Source organism: Girardinichthys multiradiatus, chromosome 22 (assembly GCF_021462225.1).
Source record: "Girardinichthys multiradiatus isolate DD_20200921_A chromosome 22, DD_fGirMul_XY1, whole genome shotgun sequence".
Taxonomy (NCBI): Eukaryota; Metazoa; Chordata; class Actinopteri; order Cyprinodontiformes; family Goodeidae; genus Girardinichthys; species Girardinichthys multiradiatus.
In genome coordinates, this window is record NC_061814.1 from 31,102,685 (window position 1) to 31,119,749 (window position 17,065).

Here is a 17,065-nt window from a genome sequence, read left to right on the forward strand (position 1 = left end):
AGCTACAGATGATTCTCCATTGGATTTAAGTCTGTCTGGAGTTTGACTATACCATTCTGAAAAATGAATAAGCTTTATCTTGATCCAAACCATTTAATTGTAGCTCTGACTGTATGTTGTCTTGTTGAATTGTGAACCTCAAACCTGGTAGCAGGTCTTTTGCTGCCTCTTACAGGTTTTGTGTCAGGAATACCCATTCATATTCCCAACAGCTGTGACCAGCTTACATGACCCTGCCGAAGAAAAGCATTCCTAGAACAAGATACTGCCACCACTGTTTCAAGGTGGTGATAAGATGGAGGTTAAACTTGAAAACTGAGATTAAACTTAATAGTGGACTTTATTTACTAATTTGGTGACTTCTGAAGGCAATTAGTTGCACTAGATATCAGAGTATAAGGGGCTCAATGCAAATGAATGGTATACTGTTTAAAAAAACAACAAAAATGTTAGGTCCACTTTTAAATAATGTACTGGTCCTTCTCAAAATATTAGCATATTGTGATAAAGTTAATTATTTTCCATAATGTAATGATGAAAATTTAACATTCATATATTTTAGATTCATTGCACACTAACTGAAATATTTCAGGTCTTTCATTGTCTTAATACGGATGATTTTGGCATACAGCTCATGAAAACTCAAAATTCCTATCTCACAAAATTAGCATATTTCATCCGACCAATAAAAGAAAAGTGTTTTTAATACAAAAACCGTAAACCTTCAAATAATCATGTACAGTTATGCACTCAATACTTGGTCGGGAATCCTTTGGCAGAAATGACTGCTTCAATGCGGCGTGGCATGGAGGCAATCAGCCTGTGGCACTGCTGAGGTCTTATGGAGGCCCAGGATGCTTCGATAGCGGCCTTTAGCTCATCCAGAGTGTTGGGTCTTGAGTCTCTCAACGTTCTCTTCACATTATCCCACAGATTCTCTTTGGGGTTCAGGTCAGGAGAGTTGGCAGGCCAATTGAGCACAGTGATACCATGGTCAGTAAACCATTTACCAGTGGTTTTGGCACTGTGAGCAGGTGCCAGGTCGTGCTGAAAAATGAAATCTTCATCTCCATAAAGCTTTTCAGCAGATGGAAGCATGAAGTGCTCCAAAATCTCCTGATAGCTAGCTGCATTGACCCTGCCCTTGATAAAACACAGTGGACCAACACCAGCAGCTGACACGGCACCCCAGACCATCACTGACTGTGGGTACTTGACACTGGACTTCTGGCATTTTGGCATTTCCTTCTCCCCAGTCTTCCTCCAGACTCTGGCACCTTGATTTCCGAATGACATGCAGAATTTGCTTTCATCCGAAAAAAGTACTTTGGACCACTGAGCAACAGTCCAGTGCTGCTTCTCTGTAGCCCAGGTCAGGCGCTTCTGCCGCTGTTTCTGGTTCAAAAGTGGCTTGACCTGGGGAATGCGGCACCTGTAGCCCATTTCCTGCACACGCCTGTGCACGGTGGCTCTGGATGTTTCTACTCCAGACTCAGTCCACTGCTTCCGCAGGTCCCCCAAGGTCTGGAATCGGCCCTTCTCCACAATCTTCCTCAGGGTCCGGTCACCTCTTCTCGTTGTGCAGCGTTTTCTGCCACACTTTTTCCTTCCCACAGACTTCCCACTGAGGTTCCTTGATACAGCACTCTGGGAACAGCCTATTCATTCAGAAATTTCTTTCTGTGTCTTACCCTCTTGCTTGAGGGTGTCAATAGTGGCCTTCTGGACAGCAGTCAGGTCGGCAGTCTTACCCATGATTGGGGTTTTGAGTGATGAACCAGGCTGGGAGTTTGAAAGGCCTCAGGAATCTTTTGCAGGTGTTTAGAGTTAACTTGTTGATTCAGATGATTAGGTTCATAGCTCGTTTAGAGACCCTTTTAATGATATGCTAATTTTGTGAGATAGGAATTTTGGGTTTTCATGAGCTGTATGCCAAAATCATCCGTATTAAGACAATAAAAGACCTGAAATATTTCAGTTAGTGTGCAATGAATCTAAAATATATGAATGTTAAATTTTCATCATTACGTTATGGAAAATAATGAACTTTATCACAATATGCTAATATTTTGAGAAGGACCTGCACAAGTTAGTGTTTGTCTTTCACATAGAAGTGTGTAGTTGTAACAAAATATCAAATAAATTCATAGAGTTTTCATATTTTTGCATGGTCCTGTATCAAGCCACACATTTCCCCCAGCCCAGAAACACGGAGGTCTTTTGTTTCTGAACAACAGCTTCACTCATTCCCCACTAATTGTGCAAGCCTTTGCTACCTGATGGGCTCTCCCAGGGGACATGTCCCATCATTTGGACCTGTACTAAATGAGAGAGATAATGAAAGATGTTTCTGCAAAATGTTGACCTCTTCAGCGGTTGAATGTACAACCTCTCCTGACACGTGTACAAGGCACTGTTCACAAGAGACCTCCTTCTACTGAAGTAATAATTGTTTTCCCTTCCTGATAGGAGCTGTTTTCTTACTTGAGGGAAATAAAAGCGCTATGCTGCTGCTGATTAGTCAACATCTACTGATAAGAAGCATTTGGTTATTTGGAGAAATCTTTAAGATTCACTATGAAACTGCAGCTCCTCTGACTGACCTCAGCAATTTCCTGCTTTTCAGTAAACCATTCACGATTTGTTTCACACCATTGTAGCAGCAGTTTTGATCTTGTCTGACCCTTTAAACCAATTTATTGTGATGCCTTTGACTCCTGGAAGCCGGCAAACTTTAACTGCACCTTGGTGTTAAAAATAAACTCCAACCCTGTCTCTTTGTCTTTTAGAAAAGTGGCACAACTACTAAGAGGGAGCAACATTCACACACTCGAAATCTATCTGGAGTTTTTTTTTTTTTTTGTTGTGTAACAAGAGGTTTGGATTGACAATGGACAACTATTAATAAGTGCCAAAGGCAATTATTAACAAAAATTAGGAAATAAAAGCCAAACTGTTCTCTTAAACAGTCTCTGTCAAATATTGCTTTATGAATACCTGAAGAGAACAATAAATAAAAGAGTGAATTCAAGCACTGGCGTTCACAAACAGCAAACAGTGCACACATAACTTCTTTCCAAAATACAAGAATTTATTAAAATACTTCACCTTCCAGTTAAAATACTTCAGCAAACTCTTTAATTAGGCAAGTAACATCCAACTAAACCACTTGGTAAAAATGAAAACAATAAGGAAAACAAATATACTACTAATAAAATACCAAAAAGGAACAAATAAGAATAAACTGAAACCAATACCCAATAAAACGCTGCAGTGATATCACAGTTCAGTGTGAATATCAATGTTCAAAACCGCTTCGTATTTAGAGACCTGTATTAGTCTCTTTTTGGACAAATCGTTTCTTCTTTTCTGCAGAAGGTCAGACAGACAGTTTCAGACAGCTTGTCTATTTTCATCCAGGGTATGGTCCTCGGATACACAAACAACAGATCATACATTAAATTGGATCCAAGGTTCCTATGCAGTCTGTCTGCCAACTGTAGAGGCTGTCCAAAAAACTCCTCGTGTTCTGGAATATTAAACAAATGATCAACTAATTAAAGTTCAGATTTTCTTCATCCCCAATCCATTTACTAGCCATTAGAGGCTCACCTAACTATCTCTCTTTTCTCTATGGCCTCTTGCCATTAACTAGTAAAACCACAACAGTAAGCAACATAAATTAATGACTATAGTTTATGCCTGAACCAAATATCCCTGCATATTTTCATTGTTCAGCAATAAATTATGTCCTAAGAAGCTACCCATTCCCACTGCCAAAAAACACAGCCAGTAAATACATATGTATGCTATTTCTTAAACCCCTGTCATACTACTGTGTAGCTCCTCTGCAAGTCTCTGGAAAGAAACACAAGCTGCTTTCAGTATATACTGTTCCAGCATTGTCTTTCCGTTCATCAACCACTACAGCAAACATAATTTACAGTGCCACAGGGTTATTTTCTAGTACACCTATATGCCAATGCTACATAATTTAAATAAAAGTAAACGCAAATGTTGTAGCAATGACCTAATATTTTGTTTTATTTTCATGCTATGCAACTCAGATACCCAGTTGGCACTGATGAAGATTCACTTAACTTAACAAAAGAGGGGACCTGGCCTTATTTTCTGATTAATTTGATTAAAACTTATTTAACCACATGTAGGCTCTTATACATTGCATATAGAGCATTGAACTTTCAGCCTAAGATGGTCAGGTAATCACTTGTTTGGAATAAACGGAGAAGGTAAACTCTACAAGCTTTTTCCTAAAAACCCAAGCAGTTGTAGGGGGATGACAGTAGGTGGGTGGTGGAGTGTATCATATAAATACACTTCAAATAGGCGACACTACGTGATGTTGCAAAATATGCTTAATTTATTCATCTTTGGACCTTCAGATGTATTGAAAGATTTGATAGTATGAGCTTTGCAACTCAGAGACACCATAAATAGCAGATATTTACCACTGCTGCAAAATGATTAGATCTGGAGATGAGGTTGTCCTGCCTTTCTGCTGTACTCAATTCTGTTCAGATACACATCAGTGTATGTCCAAGGTGACACCAGGTACTACTATCATGCATGATGCCTTACTTTCTACATCTGATGCTGTTCCTCCATTTTTCTGTCTGTATTTATTTTCATAATTGGAGGCAGGTGAGACTCTAGCCAGCTGCAGTTCCTCATCACTTGTCCCAATAAAAACATCACTGTGTTAATGTTATTCCTATTCAGGTTCTTCCCTTAGGTCACCTGATTTTAACTTTAGCCAACCTTGGGCTAATATGAATGCAAATCCTCCACCTCCTATCCTGCCTTCGTCTTAGATTGCTGTCTGGTTTTCAGCCTCATTGACTCCTGCCAAATTCTGCATCATACAAAGGTCATTTATTAGAATAAACTCTGCTGGAACTCAGCCTGTTTTGTCTCAATGTAAACTATTTGGATTAGAAATTAACCCCTGGATTGGACTACCTATGCATTTACAGCATGCAACATTTAGTCTTTTTTGTGAAGATGGATTTTTTTCAGTTTATTCTGCAAGTTTGCAGTGTGGGATCATTTAAGTATCTTAAAACCTGTTAGATCTCAGCCACATATAGCACCAAGGTGTGTTGTTTGAAATCCATCAGTGGTCTAAACAGACAGCTTAGGGTAACATTTAGACATAAAATCAGATGGAATCCAGATAAATCAAGCTGTACAGAGTTAGTTATTAGTCTAAGTAACTAACAACTCCTTAGAACAAAATTGAATTGCAAAGCAATTATAGCAAAGCTTTCTTCTGTTGAAAAAGATGCTTTTTACTGCCTTACGACATTCTGCAAATGGAGCATGGATCATCATGGTGAAAATTTGGAGAAATAAATATTGTTGTTAGAGGTACTGAAGGAAAAATCAGGGGATCAGTGCGGTCATTAGGCACTGATGGTCCTTTGGAGAATGATTAGCCTAACCAACAGCCTGAGAAATATTGGAGCATCCTGTAAACAGCATTTCCTATTTAGTTGTCAGCTGAAAGGCTTCAGAGGCAGCCAGGCTACCACAGAGAATTAATGCGTTATGATTGGAAACTCCACACCAGGATGGATGTTTTTATTCTGTCAAATGATCATTGCATTGGAGAGAGGGAACCTTTTGTGTCAACTGTTCAGCAAGCTAAAGCTCAAATTTGAATTTAAATTATCATGTGTGTGAATATCATTTTAATTAAAACTTTTAATGAAGCATTGCTATTCTTTTTCCACAAATTTTCTTAAATTTTACATGCACCCCACTAATATTTGGTTAAAAGTACCTCAGCAAGTTGCACCTCAACTACACATTTTGATAAACACCAACAAGCTCTTGCTATAATTCTAACTAGACATTTGGCAGAGGAGTGGTCAAGAAGAGTGGCCAAATAGAAGAATTCATTTAAAATGTTTTTAAAATGTTTTTTTGCAATAGTCTACAACAGGGGAGTTTTGGGGTCTCAAAACATTGGGGGCTTTAGCCCAAACCCAAAATATTTAAATTTCCAGAAGACAGTTTATAAGTAATTTAAAGTTAAAATAATAGATTGTACAAGTTCTCTGTCTCGGCTGGTTTTAGACTGAATATAAATTATTGTGAATCAAATGAAAAAGGTTAACAATAACTTTACTTGGTTTTTATTTTTGTTAGAAGCTGACTGATAAGGAGAACGAGTTTGGGACTGATGAAAAAAACATTTTGCTGAAGCAAATAATGACACATTTTGAGGTATTTAGAAAAAAACCTGAATTTTTGCTGACAAAACCTTTTCTTAAACTCAGAGATGTTTACTGTGGACAAGATAAACGTGCTTCTTTTGCCATCTACATAAATTACCTTTTTAAACATGACACTCTCTTCAAAGTGTTCCACTCCTAAGGCTCAAAAAAGGAAACTGGTATAAAGTTGATTTTCTTAAATCTTAGTCAAATGGTAAAATCCGAAAATACATTTATTTATTTTAATTATGCCAAGAGCTTTCAAAACATTTTATTAAAATTGTTCCTTCTTTTATGAATCTGTTCTCGTTTACCGCCATCTTTTCAGCCCTTCATTCCACTTCTGAAAAGATTTGGCCTGCCAAAAATCATAAAAGAAACATTTACAACCCAGTCTTTTGTTCTCCACTGAGCATGTGAGACATTAGTGCAGTTCTTGCTATTAAACACTTTGAGAGGAAAGGGTGTTAAGTTGAGGTGCATCTATTATGCTTGAAAACTGTGTTCTTGGCAGGAAACCAACCAATTTAAATGGACTCCACCAATTCTGACAAGAAGAAGAATAAAATTTCGAGATAGACTTATGCTACTGGCTTGTTGATGGGAACAAGAATTGCCTAGCATATTTAACTAAGGATAAAATTAAAGGAGGAATAGAAAATAGCCATGATTTTATCTCAAATATTACCAGCTGTGTTGTTGGCTGAATTTAAGCCAAAAGTTGATTAGTTAGGCCCAAGCAGGAAGCCTACAAGGGCCTATTGTAATCGTACGATTTCTTTCTTTCTTTATTCCGTTGCGTCTTTGCGGGGCAACTTGGGGACTTTGCCAAGTCCCTAGATGCACACGATTTTACCCAAAATTGTCCCCCGCGTGAAATTTTTGTTCTTTATTGTTGTCGTTGGTGGGCGTGGCTAAGAGGTTTGGCCATGCCCACCAACAAGAACATTAAAGAATCAGAAGATCTGAAATTTGGCACACTGGTAGAGGTCCTCAAACCAAGACAAAAAGTCTCTTGAGGGCATGCCATAAAACGCACACTTTTACTCACCTCGAATTTTAACGAACTCCTCCTAGGGATTTTGAGCTATTGGCTTCATATGCGGTAAATACGCAGATAAGGCATGGGGAATTCAAAGTTATCAAAATCGTGAGTTTTCGGCCATGTTTAGGGTGCGTGGCCGGGACACAAACTTGGCGTTCGCGCCGAAAGTGAAAAATTGCAATAACTTTCACAAAAAAACACCAAATCATACCAACGTTGGCATGAAGGAGGACCTTCTGGTTACCGACGATCCTATGGGGTCATATAATGACATCATCAAAGCCACGCCCCCTTAGAACAGGAAGTCACTTTTTTTACTGGGAAAGGTCGCTATCTTGCTGTCTACACTCAATCCACTCCAAACTCGGTCAGATGACTGATAACTAGTGGGTCTAACTCCGTTTGAAGCACAGTGACTTTTCATAAAAGGGCGTGGACGTGGTGGCGCGCAAAGTTGGACGTCACGCCATGGCCATACGTTTGGCTCTAACTTCCACATAGACCGTCTGATCTGCACCAAATTCAATATGATTGATCCTAGTCCAGTACCCAACAGAGATCTGATGAGATATTTGGTGGGCGTGGCCTAATGTTTTCACAGCGCCCCCTATAAAATAAAACAAAATCAGCCCCAAGCCATGCTTTGACCTAGGATTGTGAAATATGGGACACATATGTAACTTGTCAGGACCTACAAAAAAGTCTCTTGGAGCATTTGTCAAAACTCCGCAGGAAGTCGGTCATTTTGGATTGAAGTTGCAATTTTGACCTCATTTTTGCCATTTCTAGCCCGCATATCTGAGCGAACTCCTCCTCCAGCTTTTGACATAGAAACTTGAAAATTACTCAGTATACTCTTAAGGGATTGGGGATCAAAAGTTATCAAAAGCTTTTTGATACATGAAAGCGTGTGGGCGTGGCCACGCCTCAAAATATGACTTCTCGTCATAAAACACGAAATTGATATAGGTCCGACAAAGAAAGTCACAGAGACATGAAATCTTCTGAGATTGATCTGCCTCTGGCCCCGAACAATATTCACTGATCAGATAGTGACATCATCAAAGCCCCGCCCCCTGAGAACAGGAAGTGTCATATTTTCCTTTGGGTGGTCCATATTTGATGTTCTTCACCTAATCAATGTGAAACTGTCTGTCCCAAGTGACAGATAACATGATGGTCTAAGACAGACTCCAGTACTGACTGGTTTAGCTGGAGGGTGTGGCGGCATGGCAAATTCTGATGTCACGCCACGGCCATGCGTTTGGCTCTAAATTACACATGCATGGTCCCATTCTCTCCAAAATAAATATTGTTGATCTTTGTCAGTCCCCAAACACCTCTATTGGATCACATTGGAATTTGGATCCACAGCGCCCCCTAGGACATTTCAAGTGCTCTATCTCCCTCATACATCATCGGATCCACTTCAAATGTAGTATACATCATCACTGATCAATGCTGAACATGTTGCCACAGTCAACTGATGACATCATTATAGCCCCGCCCACTTATAAACAAGAGAGTGCAGCTTCCATCTGGAAGGTCCGATTTGCTCCAAACTGAATATGATTGATATTTGTCAAACCCAAAACAGCTCTATTGGATTACGTTGGAATTTGGATCAACAGCGTCCCCTAGGACACTTCAAGTGCTCTATCTCCCTCATACATCATCACATCAACTTCAAATGTAGTATACATCAGGGATCATTGCTGAACATGTTGGCACAGTCAATTGATGACATCATTTTAGCCCCGCCCACTAACAAACAAGTGAGTGCAGCTTCCATCAGGACGGTCCGGCTTCGCCCAAATTTTGAATACTTCTCGCCACAGCAGAAATCGGCATGACCGTAGATCATATGACAGTTCGCTCAGTACCAGTTAGTGGAGATGTGTGGAATCGAGTGCCGGCCATGTCGGTGGTGTGCAGGTGGCAATGCCAGGCTCCTGCGGTCACTGCACAGGTCGAGTTGCGATGAGCTACGAGGGCCTTCAATGCTGCTTGCAGCTTTAATTAGATTTGGGCTTGTAAAGGTGCCCACCCCACTCCCAGAACCTTTAGAAAACTAACATGGGGGATTTTTACCCATGCAATTGCTATTACATTATGTTTTTAGATAAACAGGGATGAGATAGATTTGTGTGGTTGCTCTTTCAATGTTGTGGGTCCTTGCTAAGCATCAGGCTAGTTACTGACATCACAGAATATAGATGTGTTTTCCAGACCCCATCCCTGTGTTTTTCCACAGGCATGTGTTTGGTAGATTTTCACCCACTGTAAGACATTGCAAGTGAAACATATTTCAGGTAGATTTTATCCCACGATTGTGTTTGAGAACAATAACGTTCAGCATCAACATATTTATTGCCCCATATCAGACACACCTATCATCCTGCCTCAAGCTTGGTGACTTTGTTATGCCAGCAAGCAAGTAAAACATTCCTAAGGTTTACATTGTCAGTCATTAGCTATACAGATTCTTCTTTGACCTTATCATGGAAGTTGTAGTCATGTCATTATATCTTACAGTTACCTTTAGTGAGTTACCAAGAAACCATTTGTATGTACATCTAACATGCTCTATTATTTTTTTGTACTTCTGTTGAGTACTGTCAGACCGACTATAAAAACTATAAAAGTCAAAGAGAAATAAAAATATATATACAAACATACTGGAACTGAGTGATTATGAAGAGGAGGGGGATATGGATGATGGCAATCACTACTGTGCCTCTACAGACTGTATGTAAGGCATAAGGGAAGTTATAAAGGTCCTGGACAAGAAATCCTTATTTAGTGCAATAGTTGGGGATAATAACAAGTTAGTTACACTTTCCAAGGGAATTCATTTAATTAAGGAAATGTTTTAATATGACCCAGTCAAAAAAGCATTTTTTTATTTTTGTTTACCAGTTATTAACAATGCATGGAAATTGTGCCTTCACTGTAATTTTTTTTCTTTAGGTATCTTTCATCAATGATTCACTACTTTACATTCATTATAGTCTAGGACCCATGCCCCCATGATACCTTTTGTTTTTCATTTTATGAGAACGTGTCAACCTGGAAAGAAAAGAAGAATACTTGAATTTGCAGTATGTATTGCTGTTTGTTGTATTTTGATGAGTGTTTTTTTGGGTGTATCATATCAGGTATAATCTGAAAGCTTTTGTGAATGAGATACAATGTGTTCATTACTCTTCTGGGGTTAAGAGAACATGGTGGCTTGTTAGAGGAAATGACTTAGGATGATGATTGCCTTGGGACACATTTTGGGCTATATTTCAAAAGTGATAAAAGTCTGATCTGGTTGTTCAGTTCTAGATCCAAAATACATCATGCTACTTTCCAAGCAATGTGATGCACTTATGGGTTCAACTGACTAAAAGCATAATATAGCAGTTGCTGGAGGAAAACTCCTGTACTGCACTGAAAGGGCATGGAGCAGCACTTCTTTTCATTTCTGATTATCTAAAGGCAGCAAACAGCTCCCTGTATATTACAATTGTTTAGACCACATTTGAGCGGGAAAGCTGCAGCACATTTTGTAGGCAATCTTTGCTGTACCTTTGAAACAACCCATCATTGGAAGCACTAATAGTCAATGTGCACAAACCTCGGATAAACAACCACATAATGTGGTCATAGCTTTGCTTTTATCTTTCAAAGTGATACCATGGAGGCACATCAAGGGGAGCAAAGAGTCACTGCTGATTTGAAGCCTCTCCCACAGCTGAGTCAGAGACAGGAAGTGTTTGGGAGGAACATCCAGAGCGCACAGGGGGAATGCCGATAAAGAGTGATGTAGGGAGGTCCTCAAAACGCTTTCATATCAGCACCTCACAAACATGCCAAAAGACAGGCATACACAGATCAGTGGACTAGGCTGGTGGAGGAGATCAAAGCTAGATGAAACCCAAAAAAGAAACCCATGCAAGCCAGACAGAAAACTACCGGAGAGACAGAGAATATTAACTTCTCACTTTTACTCCCTCCTTTACCCAAGCAGCTGAGTCAATTTAGATAATCTGTCTGTCAGGGAAGACAGTGATGCTGCATGACAGCTAGAGTACAAAAGAAGACAACCTGCATAGACATGTAAGCAAACACAGCTGCTGTGTCTGAGTGCACGGTTGCCCTGAGATCTCCAGATGAGTGCTTTTGTGTATCTAAGAGCGGAAGGTGGGAGGGCCAATAAAGCTCTCCTAACAGTTCTGCTGTAAATAAAGTTGTGACAGTTCTGCTTATGTGAATCCAATTTTCCCTGAGCAATCATAGCATACATGACCATCACTTTCCCCTCACATCCTGTCTCACTGCAGCTTTCAATTAAAAGTAGTAGCCAGGGGTATGCCATGATGTAGTAGAGATACATGTATATGTTTGTGTTTATGTGTTTAGGGCAAGGTCAGAGATAGAGCTGGAGTCAACTTTAATTATAACCTGGAGTGTTCATCCATCAATATTCACTCTTTGTCTAAAGTGCCTTGCAAAAGTATTCATGCACCTTGAACGTTTTTCACATTTTTGTCACGTCACAACCACAAACGTCAATGTATGTTGTTGGGATTTTACAGGTCCTTCTCAAAAAATTAGCATATTGTGATAAAGTTCATTATTTTCCATAATGTCATGATGAAAATTTAACATTCATATATTTTAGAATCATTGCACACTAACTGAAATATTTCAGGTCTTTGATTGTCTTAATACAGATGATTTTGGCATACAGCTCATGAAAACCCAAAATTCCTATCTCACAAAATTAGCATATCATTAAAAGGGTCTCTAAACGAGCTATGAACCTAATCATCTGAATCAACGAGTTAACTCAAAACACCTGCAAAAGATTCCTGAGGCCTTTAAAACTCCCAGCCTGGTTCATCACTCAAAACCCCAATCATGGGTAAGACTGCCGACCTGACTGCTGTCCAGAAGGCCACTATTGACACCCTCAAGCAAGAGGGTAAGACACAGAAAGAAATTTCTGAACGAATAGGCTGTTCCCAGAGTGCTGTATCAAGGCACCTCAGTTGGAAGTCTGGGGGAAGGAAAAAGTGTGGCAGAAAACGCTGCACAACGAGAAGAGGTGACCAGACCCTGAGGAAGATTGTGGAGAAGGGCCGATTCCAGACCTTGGGGGACCTGCGGAACCAGTGGACTGAGTCTGGAGTAGAAACATCCAGAGCCACCGTGCACAGGCGTGTGCAGGAAATGAGCTACAGGTGCCGCATTCCCCAGACCTGGGCTACAGAGAAGCAGCACTGGACTGTTGCTCAGTGGTCCAAAGTACTTTTTTCGGATGAAAGCAAATTCTGCATGTCATTCGGAAATCAAGGTGCCAGATTCTGGAGGAAGACTGGGGAGAAGGAAATGCCAAAATGCCAGAAGTCCAGTGTCAAGTACCCACAGTCAGTGATGGTCTGGGGTGCCGTGTCAGCTGCTGGTGTTGGTCCACTGTGTTTTATCAAGAGCAGGGTCAATGCAGCTAGCTATCAGGAGATTTTGGAGCACTTCATGCTTCCATCTGCTGAAAAGCTTTATGGAGATGAAGATTTCATTTTTCAGCACGACCTGGCACCTGCTCACAGTGCCAAAACCACTGGTAAATGGTTTACTGACCATGGTATCACTGTGCTCAATTGGCCTGCCAACTCTCCTGACCTGAACCCCATAGAGAATCTGTGCGATATTGTGAAGAGAACGTTGAGAGACTCAAGACCCAACACTCTGGATGAGCTAAAGGCCGCTATCGAAGCATCCTGGGCCTCCATAAGACCTCAGCAGTGCCACAGGCTGATTGCCTCCATGCCACGCCGCATTGAAGCAGTCATTTCTGCAAAAGGATTCCCGACCAAGTATTGAGTGCATAACTGTACATGATTATTTGAAGGTTGATGTTTTTTGTATTAAAAACACTTTTCTTTTGAAATATGCTAATTTTGTGAGATAGGAATTTTGGGTTTTCATGAGCTGTATGCCAAAATCATCCATATTAAGACAATAAAAGACCTGAAATATTTCAGTTAGTGTGCAATGAATCTAAAATATATGACTGTTAAATTTTCATCATGATATTATAGAAAATAATGAACTTTATCACAATATGCTAATGTTTTGAGAAGGACCTGTATGTGATAAACCAAGACTAGTTTACAGGAGGATCAGATTATTTACCTATATTCCAAATTTTAAAATTTTCACATCTCATAATTGAGGAGCTGCTCAATTAAGTATCTCAAAAGTGTGAGACAACTGCAAACCTACCAAAACATGGCCATTCACTTAAACCGATGGGCACGGAAAGAAGAGCATTAAACAGAGAAGCAGCCAAGAGTGTCTGTAGTGACTGGAGGAGCTGCAGAGATCCACAGCTCAGGTAAGCTCAGGAATCTGTCGACAGGACAGCTATTACTCTCTAAACAAGTGTGTGGCAGGATTCCTAAGGAGAAATCCTTGAAAAATCCTTGAAGAAAACCTGTTAGGGGCAACCAGACATCTGAGACTCGTTCAGAGGTTCACCTTCTGGCAGCACAGCACTAAACCTGGGCCATGGGATCATAGTTAAAAGCATATTAATGTCTTAGAAAGATCCAGTCATAATCCAGACCTAATTTCAATTGAAAATTTTGTTTAAAGATTCCAAAACTAATGTTCATAGAGGTAAATAAAATTGGCAAACTATAGTCGCAGTAAAAGGTGGTTCTACAAGACATTGACTCTGGGGAGCTAAATATACACATACATGCTTTATTTAAGCTCTAACTGTCCTGTCCCTAAGGCTGCCACCACCATATTTCACAGTGACAATGCTGTGTTTAAGGTTTTAGATTTTCACTGTGTCAACATCTGAAGGCAGCTGGTTGCACTGGATTTCATTTAGGGGTATCCAAGTAAAGAGTGCTGAATAAAAAGGCATCTCACCGTGTCATATCTTCCTTTCATGTCACAACTAGGAGCTACTTTGTATTGGTCTATCCCATGAGATCTCGATAAATACATTGAAGTTTACAAAACAGGTGTGAAAAAATGGATATAAATTCCTTTTGTAAGGACTGAATCTGCCTGAGGATGAAGTGGGTAAGTAGAAAATGGGTGTCAGAACCATCAGGCATGCAGAACGCAACACCATGGGCCCTCCGGTTGCCCTGGGAGGTGCACTTGCTCTTTTCTGACCTATTGCATGTGTAAATGTTAAACGGGGGGAGGAGAGTGGAAGGGGCTTCTCATTGACATTCCTGTTAGTTTGATGAGAAATGTGGCAAAAAAGGAGAGGCTGCACCCATGGGTGCTGTCCTATAGCCAGCGATGAGTGAGCGGTTCCAAATGGCAAAAAAGTCAGATGTTGCCCCCATTTCCAAAGTCCATCAGAGCCAAAATTTAACACATGACAAAAAAAAAAGCTAACTAAAAAAACTGAGCGGTTTAATTTGGTATTAGGCGTATGAGCCAGTGGAAAGAAAGTGCTCTACAGGGAGGCTGCTCCAGTCCCTCAGATATCCAGACTGAATGAAATGATATGATTATTTAACCATTTAGAAAGACATGAGACCCCAAGACCCATCTGGCCTCAAATTACTTAGATGTAACAGTCTTCACACTAAGGGGTGTTTTTGGACTTTTTTTTTTTTCATTTTCAGCTTTGTAGCCATTTTCCAGAAGAAAACAGTACAGTGGATATAAAAGGTTTACACATCCCTGATAAAACATCAGGTCTTCATGTTAAAAAGGGGATCAATAATTGAAGAACTCTCTCCACTTTTAAGGAACGTTCAATTTAAATGTAACCCTAAATCTTTTCGGTGGAAAATACAGAACAGAAAACAAAAATAATGTGTTTGCATTTGTGTGCACAGCATGATGCTGCCAGCACCATGCTTTACTGTTTATATGGTGTTCTTTCTGGGACATGGAGTGTCACTTATGAACTTAACATATCTTTTGGCTTATGGCCAGAGGGGTTTTATTAGCTGTTGTCTCCAATGCTTTAGGAGGCTTAAAATGTCAGTCAGTCAGTCATTTTCTATACCGCTTCTTCCATAGTGGGTCACGGAGAAGCTGGTGCCTATCTCTAGCAGTCTATGGGCGGGGGGCGGGGTACACCCTGGACAGGTCGTCAGTCCATCCCAGGGCAACACACAAACAACCATGCGCACACTCATTCACACACCTAAGGCATTTAGAGAGACCAATTAACCTAAAAGGCATGTCTTTGAACTGTGGGAATAAGCTGGAGTACCTGGTGATAACCCACGCATGCACAGGGAGAACATGCAAACTCCATGCAGAAAGAGCTCCAGCCGGGAGTTGAACCCAGGACCTTCTTGCTGCAAGGCAACAGCCCGGCGTAAAATGTGTTTTTGCTAATTTATTCCTTATATTTGGAGAAAAGTCTTCCATATTGCCACTTATCCCTATATTCCAGGCATATTAAGAAAACAGGAGATTGTTGTCACATGCTATATACAGTCAGCACTTGCTGGAAATTCCTGCAGCTCCTTTAAAATTACTGTGGGGCTCTTGGAAGCCTCCCCTAACCATTTTCTTTTCTTCTTTTCATCTGTTTATGCGGGGACATCCCATTCTTAGTAATGTTACTGTTGCACCATTTATTCCTCTTGATTATGACTATACTGTGTTCAATGGTTAACTAATGTCCTTGAACATTTTTTTCTTTCTCCTGTTGATGCATTTTTACACAGAAATCCATTTGATGCTGTGAAAGCTTTCTGGGGACTATGGCCTTTGGCTGTGAGATGTGCCTAAAAGGTCCCACTAGAACAGCTCAACTTTATTTGGGTTCAGAAGCACTTTAAAAGATAGATGTTTACTGACTCTTATTTAACATGAGTTTGAATATGGTGATCCCCTGTTATAAGAGGGAGTTCACACTCGTGCAATCACATCATTTTAGTTTATTTTTTATTCCCTTCTACCCAAACTACGCCTCCCACCGGAAACATTTAAATTTGTTTTTCAGTTGATTTGCACAAGCAATAGGGCTTATTAAAGTTGGAAAAAGTTCTAAAAATACATGATCTTTTTCTTATTTTCCTACATCGTAAAACCTGGCATTTTAACACGGGGGGTAGACTTTTTTTCTCCACTACATTGCTGCAACAAAATTGATTCAAAGGTCAAGGCATTCAGTGAACGCTGCAAACATCACCCACCTATAGTCGACACCACTGTTCCAACAAAATAAAAAGCCCCGGTAAAATCCCATCTCGGTCTCAGAGCATCAGCCCGGATCCCTGCGGCGATGGCAGCCTCGTACTCCCGCAGGAAGGAGTTGAGGTCCTGCAGGCTGATGTTGAAGGTCTCACTGAAGTTGAGGAGCGTCCCATTCCAGCGGCCGTGAGCCCGCAGCTCCGAGGGCCTCTCGATGGCCGAGAAGACCGCAGCGCCGCACAGCAGGTACAGCAGGATGAGGATGGCGAGCAGCGCGAAGCGGCCGTTGTCCTCGTTGAGGTGCAGGGAGCGGCAGCCCTGCAGTCGCTGGCCGGGCATCATCCGAATTTCAGCACCACGCGCGCCTCGGACAGCGACGAGCTCCACATCGAGTGCGGTATTCACGGGTCGGCGGGCACGCTCTGGAAGTCACAGTTCTGCCCCTCCGCTGCGCTTGGATGCAACATTTCTTCTACTTACTTTGCGCACCACATTGTAGTTCTTTTAAGGAGTGACAATCTTCACTCCACATGCGGATATAAGCGCGATGATCCACGAACAGTCCACAACAAAAGCTCCGGGCGCATAGTTTCATAATATATAC

The 17,065-nt window shown here is 40.8% G+C and overlaps 1 protein-coding gene across 1 annotated transcript in view; it reads right to left on the bottom strand.

The window, feature by feature from the left end:
* kcnk12 (potassium channel, subfamily K, member 12) overlaps positions 1 to 16,800 on the bottom strand; it is a 43,134-nt gene extending 26,334 nt beyond the window's left edge. The window contains exon 1 of the mRNA XM_047351288.1: positions 16,464 to 16,800. Within this exon, the coding sequence (XP_047207244.1) occupies positions 16,464 to 16,800 (337 nt within the window). The remainder of the gene's footprint in view (positions 1 to 16,463) is intronic.
* Between the last annotated feature and the right edge of the window lie 265 nt (positions 16,801 to 17,065).